This window comes from Daphnia magna, linkage group LG6 (assembly GCF_020631705.1).
Source record: "Daphnia magna isolate NIES linkage group LG6, ASM2063170v1.1, whole genome shotgun sequence".
NCBI classification, from domain to species: domain Eukaryota; kingdom Metazoa; phylum Arthropoda; class Branchiopoda; order Diplostraca; family Daphniidae; genus Daphnia; species Daphnia magna.
Window position 1 is genome coordinate 7,758,129 of NC_059187.1, and position 15,234 is coordinate 7,773,362.

General features: G+C 42.6%; 1 protein-coding gene across 7 annotated transcripts in view; it reads right to left on the reverse strand.

Annotated features, from left to right (window-relative positions):
• LOC116924235 (ecdysone-induced protein 74EF) overlaps nucleotides 1-15,234 on the reverse strand; it is a 58,835-nt gene that overhangs the window by 17,377 nt on the left and 26,224 nt on the right. Inside the window, exon 1 of one of the 7 annotated variants that reach the window (XM_045175134.1) lies at nucleotides 354-2,610. The exons of 5 other annotated variants lie outside the window; for them this stretch is intronic. In XM_045175134.1, the coding sequence (XP_045031069.1) occupies nucleotides 354-1,188 (835 nt within the window). In that variant the 5' untranslated portion in view covers nucleotides 1,189-2,610. Of the gene's footprint in view, nucleotides 1-353; nucleotides 2,611-15,234 lie in introns of those variants that run through there. One more of the 7 variants, XM_032930742.2, reaches the window with a different exon arrangement.

Below are 15,234 nucleotides of genomic sequence, written 5' to 3' on the forward strand. Positions count from 1 at the left end.
TTGTGCGTGTAGAAACGAACGAGAAAGAAAATAGAGGGGGGGAAGAGAGAAGGATTTCACTTTCCCAGACAAGAGGCGGGTCACGACCAAAACGATGGCGAAATGTGTGTCCGACACGATACGGACACGAACGCCATAAAGAACAGCACCCACCACCACCTCCTTCCCCCCACCTCCCCCTTACAAAAAAAAAAAAAACGTGGGGACTCTTAAGGAAAAAAAGGAAAGGGATATGATGAAGGAAATGTGTGTGACCCAGAAAAGAAAAAAAAGAAAGAAAAATGATTTTCGAGTTTGTTTGCCGCTCTTTTCTGCGCGAAAAGAGAAGATGAGAAAAAAAATGAAACACTTACGATAACGTTTCATCAGAGATTTTTTGTAAGCTTTCGGATTAGCCAATCCCAAATCCATGGGATTCTGATGAGAATCATCGGAATCTTCCTCAACGTCCGAGCCTAGACAGCAATCGTCATCGTCTTCGTCGTCATCGTCGTCCTCGTCGTCGTAGCCGACAAGAGAACGACGTCGATGACGTCGCATCATTAAGAGATCGTGAGCGTCTTGACAGTGGCCATCGGACGCCGTTTGTTGTTGCTCGTCGTCTTCGTTGTTGTTGTCGTCTGGCGCATCTTCGTCCTCGTTGTTCTTGTTGTTCTTGTTGCGCCTCTGCTGGCGATGAAAGCGATGCTGCATGCGATAATGACGTCGCGAACGATCGCGATCCTTGGCGCTGCATCCGTCCGCCTCTTCTTGGTCGGCCGCCATGGCATCCTGTTGCGCTGCCGCCGCCGCATCGGCCGCGTGCTGTTGCTGCTGCTGGTGGTGATGTTCCAGCAGCCACTGGCGCTGGCGCTCCATGGCCATCAGCTGACGATGATAGGCCACGTAACCCAAATCGGACAGGGCGCGGAAATCGGAAGTCGGCGAGCGCGGAGGAGACGGCGGACCGGCCAGGCTGACGACCAGACCCGACGATCTGTCACCGACGCGATGATGATGAACGTCCGCCTCTTTGACATCGAGCCCATCAGAGCGACGGCCAGCATTGGCCGAATGAAATTCGCCCAATTCTTCTTCCTCTTCGTCGTCGTCTTCACTGCGACGCCGAGAATTGCAACTCAAGTCCAGCGGCAAATCGTTTTCAATGACCGGCTCGGCTGGAGCCGCTAATAAACTCGTGTTCCTCATTTTTTTTCTTTTGCTTTTTTTCAGGTGAAGGGGTGGGGGGGAGGGGTGTTTAAAAGTACAAAGACCGAGTCAACAAACAAATTGCCTCTTCTATGATTTTCACACTTTTGTGATTAGAGAGCGCTGACAGAAAGAAAATGGCCAAGGATGGATCACACTGATGAGGAGCTGCCGCAATTTTGTTTTTCCCGCTCAATCAACGCATCGTCACGCCACAATCCCGACAATCAACGACTGCAGGTAAGCGCTCTTTTGTTTTGTTTTTTCTCTTCTTTCCTTCCTTGATAGTAGCTGAGATTTCACACACACGTCCGTCCATCCATTCAAAAATGATTTTCAGTTCGCTTCGAGCGGCAAATTTGAATAAAATGCTCAAATTCCAAATGGAATTATCAAAGGGAGAAAAAGGGCCGCACTTGTCGCACAATCCACACACACACACATACACACGTACACAAAATCCCCCAACCAAACGGTAGTGGGGTGAGGGGGGGTTATTTTTTTCAGCGGAAAATAAAAAGTTAAAACAAAAACAAAAAAAAACAAAAAAAAAATTGTGTCCCGACGTGAAAATGAAAAATAGAAAAAGGAAGGGAGAGGAGGAGCAGCAGCAGCAGCGGCAACGGCACACGTCTGTACTGTACGGAGCCCAGTGGCCTACTGACACATTGGCAGGCGGCGGTACTCGACTGCACTGTAGAGTCTCGACAAAGCCGCAACCCCACCAGTGACTATACTACCAGACTCGCCTGTAGCTAAGCGTATATGCAATATTAGTACGAAGAGAGGCCGCAACAAATGCGATCGCAGCGCCACACTAGTCGCCTCAAATAACGGGTTGTGAGGGGGGGTGGGCCAGGGAAAAAGAGAGAGTGTGTGTGTGTGTGGCTGGTGTGTGCAAGTTGGACCACTATCTCCGCCCAATTTCCCTTTCTTCCACACTCTTTCAAGTTCCTTCCCTACAATTCTTTTTTTTTTTTTCAATTTTTATTTTTTGGCGTTTGTTGAATAGTTTGGCTCTTTTTTATTCCCATTTCCCTTCTCGACAACAGACTCGACATCACTCACGATTTCTGAGGGTTTTTTTTTTTTTCTTGATGTCGACCTCAATTCCTTTTCCTTTCGTTACGAGTTTTATTCTTTTTCTCGATTCGATATGTAACGAATGTCCAGCAAATTATACTGACCAGTTCTTTGAATAATTCTCACTTGAATTCGTGACTTGTCAGATGACAATATCAAAAGAAATAAAAAATAAAAATAACGGGACTTTTTGTTTCGTTTCCCGAACACGGGGACCCAATTTTCGGATGCAATTTCAGACGACTATGACGTCATATGGCAATGCACACACGGGGGGGATCGAAGGATTAGCTCTTCTGCTGCCTTGCCTCTCTCTTTCCCTATAGGTCAGCCAGAAAGGGGGGAAAAAAACAAAAGAATGAAGACTTGATGGAAGCCCATCGATATATCCGGAGCAATAGTGCGAAGGTGCCGCTCTTCGTCAAGCCAACTGCAGCCAGGACTTTATTGGCCGCTTTTGTTTTGTTGTTGCGTTGGTCGGCCTGTTTGTTTGGTTTTTTGTGAGCGACAAAGACAAAGTAGATATTCCAAGACTCGGCAAGAAAAGAGCCATATAGCCACGGATTCGTTAGAGAGCCAATTTAAGAAATCCTATTGCTAGGAAATCCCAAAGCCGTTGAAATTGACACACGGAGAAAAAGAGAAGAAAACAAAACAAAAAAACGAAAATAAATTCACGACAGACACACACACACACACAAAAAAAGGGAAAATTTCAGAGAAGGCAGCAACTTGAAAGACACGCTTCGTTCCTTTTCTCTCTCTCTCTCTCTGATCTTTCACGCTCGTGTGTTTGGGACACCACCGTCTAGCCTACGCCAAGGCTAAGGCAAGTAGCGATTGACGTCATCCAGAGGAGAAAGAAATAAAAAGAAACAACAACAACAACAACAAAAAGCGACGCCACACCGGCCAACCGTGTCGTTCTCTTCGCGTGATGTGGAAGAATCTTCTTTTCCCTTTCTACTATTAGACCCTCTTCACCAAAAAAAGAGGAGCATACGCACACAAGACAGACAGATCGTCGCAACGGTCGTTCAACAGAGCGTCGCATTTGAACGAGGCGCACACGCACAGGCCAGAATGCAAAAGGGATGGAGTGATGGGTAGAAGATTGTAACGGCCATTAGGAAAAAAAAAGGACGACGAGATGATGAACGTCGGCTCGTGAATCCAATGACGCTCTTCCGACTCGACTTCCTCCCGACCGTCTTAACGTCCTCAATTGATCCACAAAGATTCCATTTCCTCCCACCCCATCTTGAAATGGCCTTCTTTTCTATTCTTTCCCTCCTCGGCCAGGCGTAAAAATACAAGATTTTAGAAACAAAAAACAAAATAAAAAATAAATAAACGCATCAACATCTTGGAAAGCATCTTCTCCAATCGGCTCGCCTTCGTCCCTCCTGTCCATATAAGGCGGCACACGACGACAAGAGACGACGATGGCCGGCGATGGGCGCACAAGTTGCCGCTTGTAGAATTCCCCGACTTCGTCCAAAATAATAATTTTAAAAAACCTTTTCTCTCTTTACTTTCTCGTCATTCGCCAGACAAAACGAAATAAGAAAATGGCCATAAGCCGTGCAGCATAACCTCTCGGAAGGTACGAACAAAAAAAAATAATCATAAATAAACCAATCGTTCGTGAAAATGTAGAGTCGTGAGAACGACCAAACAAAAGAGAGTGAGAAGCTGCGGTAGTCGTAGGGAAATGGAGTGTGCCAAAAAAATAAAATAAAAACCAGAGAGAGAATTTTTTTGATTATTTTTCGTGAAAGAGAAAAGAAAATCCCAACAGACAAAGTTGATCCCCTCCACTCCTTTCACTTGTTGGCCTTCACGCTCAACCGGCGTTTCAAGTTATGATTCTTATTTTTATTTTTCGCCTTTTCTGTTTCACTCTACAAGTTGTTTCAACATTCGGCCAACTACGAGACCGCACACGACCCATCCATCATTGAATTCTTATCGGAGTTGGGGGGGTTGGATGGGTTACGAAACGATTCAAGGAGTGAAGCTGGGCCATTGACTTGTTTCTAGTTGTACGCCGGGCAACGGTGGTTCCTGGCCAATGGATTCGGCCTAGTTTTTGACGGCCGAATCCAACGACAAAGAAACGACGTGCAGCTAAAGTGAACGCCGTGCGTGTTTTCACCGTGCGTGAGTGATCAGAAGGTTACACGTTCACGCCAAAATAAGAGGGGGGAGAGAAAAAAAGAGAGAGGAAGCAAAAAAGAGAAATTCTTGTTGCCCCCTTTTTTCTTTTTCTTTTTTCTTGTATGTGTGTGTGTGTTTTCGTAAAGAGTAATGGGAAACAAATGAAATTCAAAAGGTATAGGAAGACAAGCGGCAACATTCTTAGAAAGGAAAAACATTGAATCAAAAATCAATCGACCCAATGCATTTTCTAGTGGAAAGAAATCCGAAAAATCTGAATTGCTCTCGTCTTTTCCGATGATTGAGAAGCGCCCGCATCATCAGGTCAATTTCACAAGATGAAATGACGCAAGACGCGCGCGCACACAAAAATGCAATTTTTGCGTGCGCGTCTCTACGTGTAGGAGTTGCAATGAAACGACGGAAAAGTGGCAAAGTAGGTCATCATCATCATCATGGCGTACACAACTCAACCCAACAGAGGAAAGAAGAAGAAATCCAAAAAAGAAAAAGAGTACGCGAGTGCGTTTGCGGTTTAAGCTGCGGAAAATCAGACAGAGGAAAAAAAGAGAGAGCGGATTGGTGTGGTCGTGGCCCTCCATCCGGAGGTGCCAGTGAAAACGAAACACAAAGATTTCGTTCTCGCCGAGGTCGACACAAATCTCAAACGATTCATCATTAAAAGCGCGCAAAGATGAGCCTTCATTTCACAAAAAAAAATGATAAAATTTAATAAAACAAGTCAAAGATTTCCGCGAAGCCAAACGCGTTAACTAAACAAGTGAACTTTGAACAGTTTCAAATGAGTCGACAGCGACCAGTGATTGCATTCATGGGGCGATACGGCCAGAACGCGTGAACTGGTGTGTGTGTGTTGAAGGCGAGGGCAAGTGCACCCGAATGTTGTTGATTATTAGAGACCCATATCCCACAAAAGCAACACTCTCGACTTGATGCACACATCGAGATAAAGATGGACGACACATGGTGTGTGTGTGTACGTGTGTGGCTTCTTGGCCAGCGCAAATAGAATGTCCTACAACACACACACACACACAAAAAAAAGAAAAGCTGATATCTACTTCCTGATTGCGATAAATTTCAAGTCGACAAGATGTCCTCCTCTTTGCGTCAGCGTAGTAAATAGACGGTACAAAGGGAAACGCACGAGAATAAAAACGAGAGGAGCTGGAAAAATAAGAAACGTTTGAGCGTCATGTTATCAACATTCGTGATTTGCCCTTTACGCAGAGACGAGAGGTAATCAAACAAACAAAAATCCCGACACTCACTTCCTTCATTGTATACCAACAAATGTGACAAACAAAAATATCCAAACATTTGTCCAATTTAGTTTTTGTTTGTTTGTTTGTTTGTTTTTTGAAAACTTTGCAACCAACTGTACGGTTGCAATATACGATGACGATCGTTTCTTTCCTTATGCGCCCAACTGTCGGGCGCCATTCTCTCGTGAGAAGAATTTCCTGTTCCTGACATCGGGTCATCGTCGACTACGTCAGAAACGACAACTTTCTCTTTTCGACAAAATTGCAACCGCGTATGTGCCAACAACATCGTCGAAAACGCTCTCTACATTTGTTTGTTTTCTTCTTCTCAGTTAGGGTCTCAAAAAAGAAGCGAAAAAAAAAAAATTTATAGGGGAGGTCTTTAGTTATAGAGAGAGCCATAAAGAGATATTTAAAAAGAAAGAAAGAAAGAAAGAAAGAAAGAGAAAACGACATAACGAATTATGTACGTGCCACCATAGAGTGAAGAGGACAGAGAGAAAGTGACTACGGTTCCCTTTCCTTCTCATTTTGGAATTAACAATCACATTACAATAATTCCTCCTTCGTTTTCGCCGAAACCTATAATTACATCATCACCCTAGATGGGTATAGGAAATTGCCATTCTTTTTTTTTTTTTATGTAACCACTGTTCCAAAAATGATTGAACTCGTGGGGCGTAAAATCAAATAGAGAGAAAAGGATGCGCGCAATATTTAGTAAATGATTTTAGTTGTAAATTTGGATTTTTTTATTTTATTTTTTGGCCCGTCCTGGTTTTTATCAGTTTGGACTTGGGAGTCCTAGTGGACTTCCTGTTCCTTGTCTTGATAATTCCTGTGACGTCCACTGTTTGCTTCGTATTTCGCCAGATCTTTCTTTTCCCCGTTCACTCGGTGCAACTGTCCTCGATTTCAATTGAACGCCGTCCATTCTGTACTTGGCGAACGTGTGTCCTGGCCTTCCCGTTAGTTGAAAATACATTGCCACCCTCGTTTTTATCAGGAGCCCCAGTTCATTGGGGCGTTTCACTCGTTTTTCTTTTTCCTTTTTTCTTTATCGCCATTCCACATTTTTCGAGAAAAGAAAAGAAAAGAAGCGACAGCTGTTCAAAACGTCAATGATTTAAACTCATTTGTATCGACAAGTGGCACATTTCCTGCATTGTTTTTACGATGTAACACGAGGAAATCAGACATTTCTGAAAGACGATATGCTAATTGTTCACGCCGATCCTTGCGGGGAAAACCGGCTGAATCTAGAGAACCTTCCCCATAGGTGGCGAGCAGCAAAACAAAAACAAAGGCACAAAAATTACGCAAAAAAAACCAAAAAACAAAAACCAAAAGTGGAGCAAATAGCAGCCGCCGGCCCAATCAGTTTTGGCTGGACGACGATGAAAAACGAAAACGACGACCTTGGATTCACTTTCTTTCTCGTTCGGGTCGGGCAAAATGGCGTGAGCCAAAATAATATTAAAATTTAAAAAATAAAAAATAAAAAGAATCAAGAAGGAAAGCGAAAACGGGGCCGGAATGACTTGTTCGGAAAATGGAAAACCCAACCAACCACCGACACACAAGATAAACGGGAACACGGAGGTAATCAAAATCATTTGAAGCCATCAAAAGTTCCGTACGTTCCATTTCAAATCACTCGGCGTCTAGTAGAAATGATACCAAGTGTGACACGTATTTCATTTCTTTTTTTAAATTTTTTCTTTTCCTATCTGAAATGAATTGATGTCTAGCGTTTGATACGTTTTTAGAAAACAAGACAGGGAGGTGGTTGGACACGAAAAATGAAACGGACGCTGGACGATGTCGGATGGAACAAAGTGGGGGGGAAAGAATTCAACAGATGAAATCAACAGACAACTTTTTAATCATTTCTTATTTTTGTGTGTGTTCCCCAAATATTGAAATGCTAAAAATTGTTTTGGTGCGTTTTTCAAGTGGACCACTTTCCCGGTCTCGACCCACTCTGCCCACCTCCCCATTTATTTAGTTTGTTTTTTGTTTTTGCGTAGCATCCATTTCATATCATTTTCGTGATGCGCTAGTTTTGCCATTGGCCCATTCGTTCTTGTCGTAAACAGGAACAGGGTAGACACAACCGCCAAGGAGAGGCAGTTGGGCGGCAGTGTGAATAACTGAATGAATATTATTCCGCATACAACAAACAACAACACACACACACACAAACGGGCCCTGCCTTCGTTCGTGTGTGCGGATACGGCAAAGGCGTACAGAACTCGACCTCAATTCTCCAAACTCTTTTTTCTTGGTATTGTAAAACAAAACAAAATCCGCCTCGTTTTTGTTTTTTTGTTTTGTTTTTCTTTCGTAATCAATTCTATGCACTACACCATACATGACGAAGTGAATAGAATCCAGGCAGTAACATTCAATTCGTAAATAACACGGTAGGAGAGAGAAAGAGAGAGAACACGTATGTTTGCAAGATATAGGCAAATCGCGTTCATCATCTATTGATACAATTTTCTCTAGTGAATCACTAGAGGAAAGGGGGGGGGGACAGCATTTACTCTATTGACATGCCACGTGTCGTGTTATGTAAAAAGCAAAATAAAAAGGAAGGAGGCGAATTAGACCGGAAGTTTTTCCAAGAACTCAATTTAACCAATAGAAATTGAAACTAAGCAGTGCGTGTGTAGAACAGTGGGTAAGCCGATAGACTACTACCAAAAGTATTGCGATTTGTGTGGACGAGGAGCAATTCAAATCTAGGCTAATGCTGTTCATCAAGAGTTGAGCCCAGCACATTTTTGTTTTTTATGTGTGTGTGTGTTGAATTTGTCGAAGTAGAAGGCAGACCGTGACGGGCAGAAAGAGAGATAGAGAAGATGGGGAAAAAAAAGGGGGGGGGGGCGACACATCTCCGACGCAACTGTAGGCGAACATCCGTTCCCTTTCCGTCACAGCGATCACAACTGAATTTATCAGTTTCCCTTTTTTATTTGATTTGATTTATTTTTTTTTTATTTCTAAAGAAAATATTCAAATACGTTTATTTTAAAAAAGATTTCGTTTTTGTTTTAAATGGAAAAAGCCGTGAAGGTTTGCCCACTACCTCCCGAAAATTCGTGACTGTTGATTAGCAAATTAAACTTTTTTCCCACCTCAAAATCCAAAAAAAAAAATCAAAAAAAAAAAAAAGAATTTAACAAAAGAGAGAGAGAGTCACGAATGGCAAAGTGGAGAGAAAGGGAAGCGAACAGACAGAAAAAGAGCAGCCATCTCCCTATCTCTATACGCTTCTAGCGTGTGTGTTAGTACATAGAGAAGGCGAAAACGATAACGGAAAATAAAACATTCGACATTTTCAAAAGAAATAAGAAGAAAAAAATAAAAAAAAAAATTAAAAAAAGGGTCATTCGAGAGAGTCAAAGCCTTGACATACTTGTCCACTTTCTTATTGTTGTGGTCGATTTGTAATAGGACGACGGCGGGACACACGCGCGCACACACAATGCAATTTGACTATTTCGCCATCGACTGCCTTCCTCGAAAAAGCGCCAATTTCAAAACCAAAACAAACATTTTTTTTTTTTTTTGTGTTGTTCTTTTGTTTTTATTTCGTGTCCCGATTATTTTGTACAATTTTCTCATATCTTTTAACCCCCCCCCCCTTGTTATACAAAGAAGAAGAAGAAACGGGGAATTGATAATAAAAATAAGCGAAAAGAAAGAAAGAAGAAAAAAAAAATGAAAACAAAAACCAACTGCGTGACCCACTCCCGTTCGCTAGTCGGAGCCGGAGGCGGTGTCTATTCGACCAGATGCGAGTTGCGCATGGTAGTATTGTATGCATCAAGTCACTTTCGCTTTTCTTCGTTCCCTATTATCGTCCGTCTATCGTCCTACTTTCGCCATCCCCCTCTTTCCTTTTTCCTTCATTTTTTTTTTCTCGTTTCGTTTCGCAGAGACACGTTTTGTCTTTGTTTTTTTTTTTCCTCTATCGCGCTTGTATACAATTTCTGGTCAACACCTCCAGCTACCAGGTTCCAGCTCATTGGCAACTGGTTGCTCAGATCAAATTTCATTGATATTTAAAAAAACAAACAAACAAAAAATTCTCACCCATAAATAACGATAAGAACAACACGTTGAGAGTTAATTGGCAAATTAAAAAAAAAAAAAAAAGAAATGACGAGATTGTTAATAGAAAAGGGATCACAACTGGCCAATATGGCGATTTAATTGGCGCAATCTCGTTCGCTTTATTATTATTTGACTTAAAAAAAAAACAGCATTAGATAATCGCCTGACGTTCATAAAAGAGGAAAGTCTTGCGTTCCTTTCGTGTCGCCATGTTCTTTGCCCCTTCCCCCCCCCCCCTCTCCATTTGGCTGCATCAGCGATTTGACGATGACTGACACGTCAACCACCCGTCACGAAACCCAGAACTTCCCCCCATCACCCGGATTTCTTCCTTCTTTCGTTCCTCTTCTTTCTTATTATTCAGATTGATTCAATCAACACGCCACTAACAAGTAACGAGATTCATTGTCGTCCCTTTTTTTTTCTTTTGAACGCTCCCATCTCAACAGCCAACTAACTGCTATTTTCCATAACTAGCTCCAATCTAGGACGCGTCAATCACGCCAAACTTTGTTGGCCCTAGCCGCTTGTAAGGAGACCTTTGACTTTGACCAAAGAAGAGCGTAAAATGGGAGGAGATTTCAAAAGAAAAAAAACGAAAATCCAAATTCCCGCGGTAGAAAATTCAACACATTCTTGCGAGTTGAACGGGCAAGCGACAAGCGTGAAAACTGCTTAAACCGTTTCATGGCTGGCGCATCCCACGATTGGAATAGATGCAAACTGCACAGCCAAAGTTAGTAAGGCCACCCGCAATTCGGTTTTGACGACAGACGAAACGTCGTCCTACTAACAGGCCGTTCATTTAAGGAAGGAATGTCCTAACCCCAGCGCCGTTCGTCTCCCATTTTTGTTTCCTTAAAAATGTTGACGGGTCCCTTTCGTTCTGGATTTTTTTTTTATTTCACCAACAAAAAGAAGAAGAAGAAGAAGAAGAAAAAGAAAAAAATGAAAATATGAAAATCAATGTTCTCTCTCTCGTCAGCCGGAAACAAAAAGAGACCTGCTCATTTCCCTTTCACAACAAGTACAAAAAGAAACGGAACGAATGTTGAAGGTTGTTCTCTTTATCACGTTCCTTTTCCCTTCTTTTTCTTCGCTATTTTGTAAGGACGGGTGGGTAGTTGGTGGTGGGCCCCTGGGTGGCAGCGTTTCGCCATTTTCCTCGTCGTGAAAAAAAAAACGAACGGGCAACACGTATGGCTGACGTAAATATATACATATATAAAAAAAAAAAGTGAAAGTATGTCGCGCGTGCAACAGCCAGCCCAAGAAGAAGAAGAAGAAGAAGACCAAGAAGAAAATTGAGTTTGTTGCGTGACGGCCATTGTCGGCCCGCGGGGTCTCAGTTTCGCCTCCTCCCACCGTAAATATCATTTTTTTTTTTTTACAGGAGGCCAGAAAGAGAATTTGGCACAACGTTCTTACTTGACATCTCTCCTATTTTACACGAAGAATGTAGAGAGAAAGAGAGAGAGAGAGATGTATGTAATCATAACGAGGCCACAAAGGCGGACGGCAGCGGTGCCGACACGGTTCGAGGCGCTACGGAAATACAAGGAAAGAGACGGTCCAAAGTCCTGCGAATAAACAATCGTGTCCGTCTCTTTTCTTGGTCATCGTTTACATTTTTCAAAAAGATTCACACACACTCTCACGAAATGAGATACGTTTTCAGCGTAATTTACGACGCGGATCAACAGTGAAGACATTTTTGTTTTGTTTTGTTTTTTTAAAGCTCTTGAATTTCTCTTTTTTTTCCCCCTTCTATTTTTGGAGCGTGTGCTGGAATTCGGATTTTTCCCAGACGTATATATTTTAGGGGGGGGGGGCGAGTTCTTATACAGGTGATGCATGTTCAGTATACTGGCAATAGTAGTAGTAGTAGTAGTAGTAGTAGTAGTAGAAGAAGACATTTTATGTTGATTAACGATCTCCTAAAGCTTCTTCATCTCTTCTTCGTATTTGGCTTTATAGCTGCCAACTTGTATGGAGGAAACAACATCAACACACACAAAAAAAAGGGCGGTATGTTTAAAATAAAGAAAAAAAAACTGTTTCTTTTTTTTTTGGGGGGAAAGAACGCGTTAAAAAGAGGAGGACAACGAGAGACCTAGGAGCCACGACATTCCTCTTTTTAATGACATTTCCTTCTTCTTTGAAATTCGATTTTCCCGCCGTTACATGAGGTGGATTGTGTTCGTAACCAGAGCTCACGGTCGCACCGCAAAAGGTGACTTTAACCCAATGAATTGACAATTTTTAAAAAGAAAAAAGGGGAACGCTATCCATCGATCCCTGTGGCCATTGACGCATGTAAAGAGTGGGAAGATGGACGTCGGCTGGCGTCGTTTGTTTTGTTTTTTTCACTTAACGAAAATGAAAAAGGACGCTAGGACGTGCAAGAAGGAAGAAGGATCGTCTGGAAATAGATTGAAATGTATCTACCAAGTCGGTCGTAGACTTCCGAGCGACGGACGCGCGCGCACACACACACACACACACACAGTGTGCTAAGCGACTGGCAAATGCGACAGTTCTTATTTTTGATTTTATTTTGCGGTCAAAAGAAAAGCAAACGTCGTGGGCGTTGTGACCGGCCGATCCGACGGGAATAGACGGCCATCGTCGGTACTGGCACAAACAAAAATAAAGAAACTGCACAACAAAAGGCGGACGCACAAAGCGAAAATGGGGCGAAATGTGTCGCTGTCTGTCTGTCCAAAAGGAAGTGGAGGAAGAGATCCTTTAGGGTCGACCCTAAAGTGACTTTGTTGTCCATGTCCATCGTTTCCGGATTGAGTGCAGTTCCGTGTCGCCATGGGAAAGGGCCCGGGGACCTTAGACGCGTCCACTACCCCGATGGACGTGCACCCCCAAAAATTTCACAAAACCAAAGAGAAAAAAAAAAACAAAACAAACAAACAAAAGACTTTGAGCGGATGATTTCCCAAGTACCCCCCCCACCTTCTAAATAAAAAGGTACAAAAAATAAAATAAAATCCTGTTCCACCAGAGTGCACCACCACCAACTTCTTGTTTGTTTTTTTTTACGGGGGGAAACGCGTGTCCTTCGTTTTGTGAGAACGGGCCGACGAACCCGAGAGAGAAAAGAGAATTGGTGACGCAAAATAACACACACACACACACACACACACACAAAAAAGTAGCCGACGTAACACAACCGGTCCGCTTTAGCAAGTAAACGACCGTTAACCGACACGAGGACACGGTGGACTATATAAGTAACGTAAAGTAGGAAAGAAAAGGGGAGAAACAAAGAGCTTTCGGTCTACTATTCGTGCTGGACGCTGGTACTTAAGTCTGACGTTTTTGGATCATATGACGTAAAGATCCCTTTTCATTTTCTCTTTTTAAGAGAGATAGAAACAACCAGATGACAACGTAACCGCAACCGGTGGGGCACGTGTCCGCTTTGACCGATGACCCCCAGCCACTCATTTTCCCAAATTGCAAAAATTAAGTTCCTCCCCCCCACTTCAAAATGAGATGCGCATACGGCGTCAGTGAGCCTTTTTTTTTTTCATGAAAAAAAAAAAAAAAAATTGACACCAAACACTGGCACATTTTTTTCGGTGTGTGTTACAACCCCCTCTTCTTTTCAATCCTTTTTTATCTTATTATGTGGATGGAGCGGCGGGAAGTTACAACATGCGCTCGTGTGCGCTGTTGATTGAGTCATTGCTTGGGATGCGCTACAACAAGAGGCTACCGCAAAAGAAGAAAAAAAAGAAGAGGGAGGAGGAAGAAAAAGATAAAATGTGACACGCCAACAAAAAAAAAAAAGAGCCGGCGATGATGTCAAACCTCCTCTTTTTTGTGTGTGTGTGCCTTGTCGTCGCCGTCGCTAGGTGTCAATTATCAACTCGGCCTCTTGGTGTTTTGTCTTGGTACAGCAAAAAAAAAATAGGGGGATAAACTTAACAAACCTACACACATCAATGGCAACCCAATCTTTGTCTTCCTTTTTAACCCAATCCGCCGCCATCTCCGCTTCTTTCTCCCCCCCATAACAACATGGCGAGAAATCATCATGACACCATCTGTTAACAACGTTAAAGATTAAGTCCAAACACGCAAATATTTCTGTTGGTTGAATTACCAAACATTGAAATTGGAATAGATTCAAGTAAATCCAATAATAATTGGCAATCATCCTTGGAAGTCTGTCGCAACCAAAGGAAATAAATTAAAAAAACAAGGGGGAAGGTGGGGGGAATGAAAGCGGAAATGCCGTTCGATCCAAGCGTATGACTACGATAGTTGAATGTAACGTCTGACTTGTTCTTTGCCACTCTTTTATATAATCATTCCTTCCTCCTTCGTTTGCCCCCCCCCCCTTCTTGCAATTCCTTTGTTGCCCTTCTTGTGTAACATGTGACTCATCCCCCAATGGAATGCAGCGCTGCTATTTTTGACGCGTCAGAATAAAGAAGAAAAAAAAAAAAAAGGCGTCCCACATGTCCAGCAGGGAGAAGAAGAAAAACGGTGAGGTGGGTAGCGAAGACGACGTAGATATTTACGAGGAACTCGTTAACCTCCTACATCTATGTCCTCTCAACTGATGTGTGTCCTTCAAGCACTTCAAACAAAAAAAAAACCCAAAAAGAGTTTGACTACACTTTCAGAGCCGGAAATTGATTCGCAAGGGTCGACGATTCTCGAAAAAAACCTCATCAACGATCGGCCTACGAAAAATAAAAAATTTCTTAGGAATTTTTTTTTTTTACAAACATAAATTTCGGCCCAGCTTTTTGTCCGCTCTCTTGGGGGGGTGGAGGATAGTGAATAATAGAAAAATGTCTGAATTTTTTAAATTTTCTTTCTGTGTTTCCGATACTGCGGATGAGTTTCTTCAACTGTTTTGTGTTGCATAGTGGGAATTTTAAAATGAAAAAAAAAAATGGAGGAAGTATTTTAAAAAAAGAAAGAAAAAGAGCGGGACATTTAAACGTAACCTATTACGAGCGCGAAGCTAAGGAAAGAAGAAGGAGATGTCGGGTGTTATGTACATTTTTTTATTTATAGTCGTCGGAGAGTGGGGTGGAGCTCCATGACGGCGTCGTATTCGTCGTCGTCCATCACACTCACTCACACCAGAATACGTGCACAAACACACACACACACACACAGAGAGAAGAAGAAAAAAAAAAAAAGAAAACCTAGCCCCGAATTAGATTTCCGTCTTCGGGATGGGTGCGGCTATGCATTGCTAGCTTCCCCATATACACACACACACACACGCGTGCGTACATGTTGCTAAATGCGGACGGTCATAAGAAGAAGAGGCCACTGGCACTGAAGAGTATCAAAAACCAAACAAAAATTTGAAGCAAAAAACGAAAAAATAATAATAAAAATGGCCCAGTTG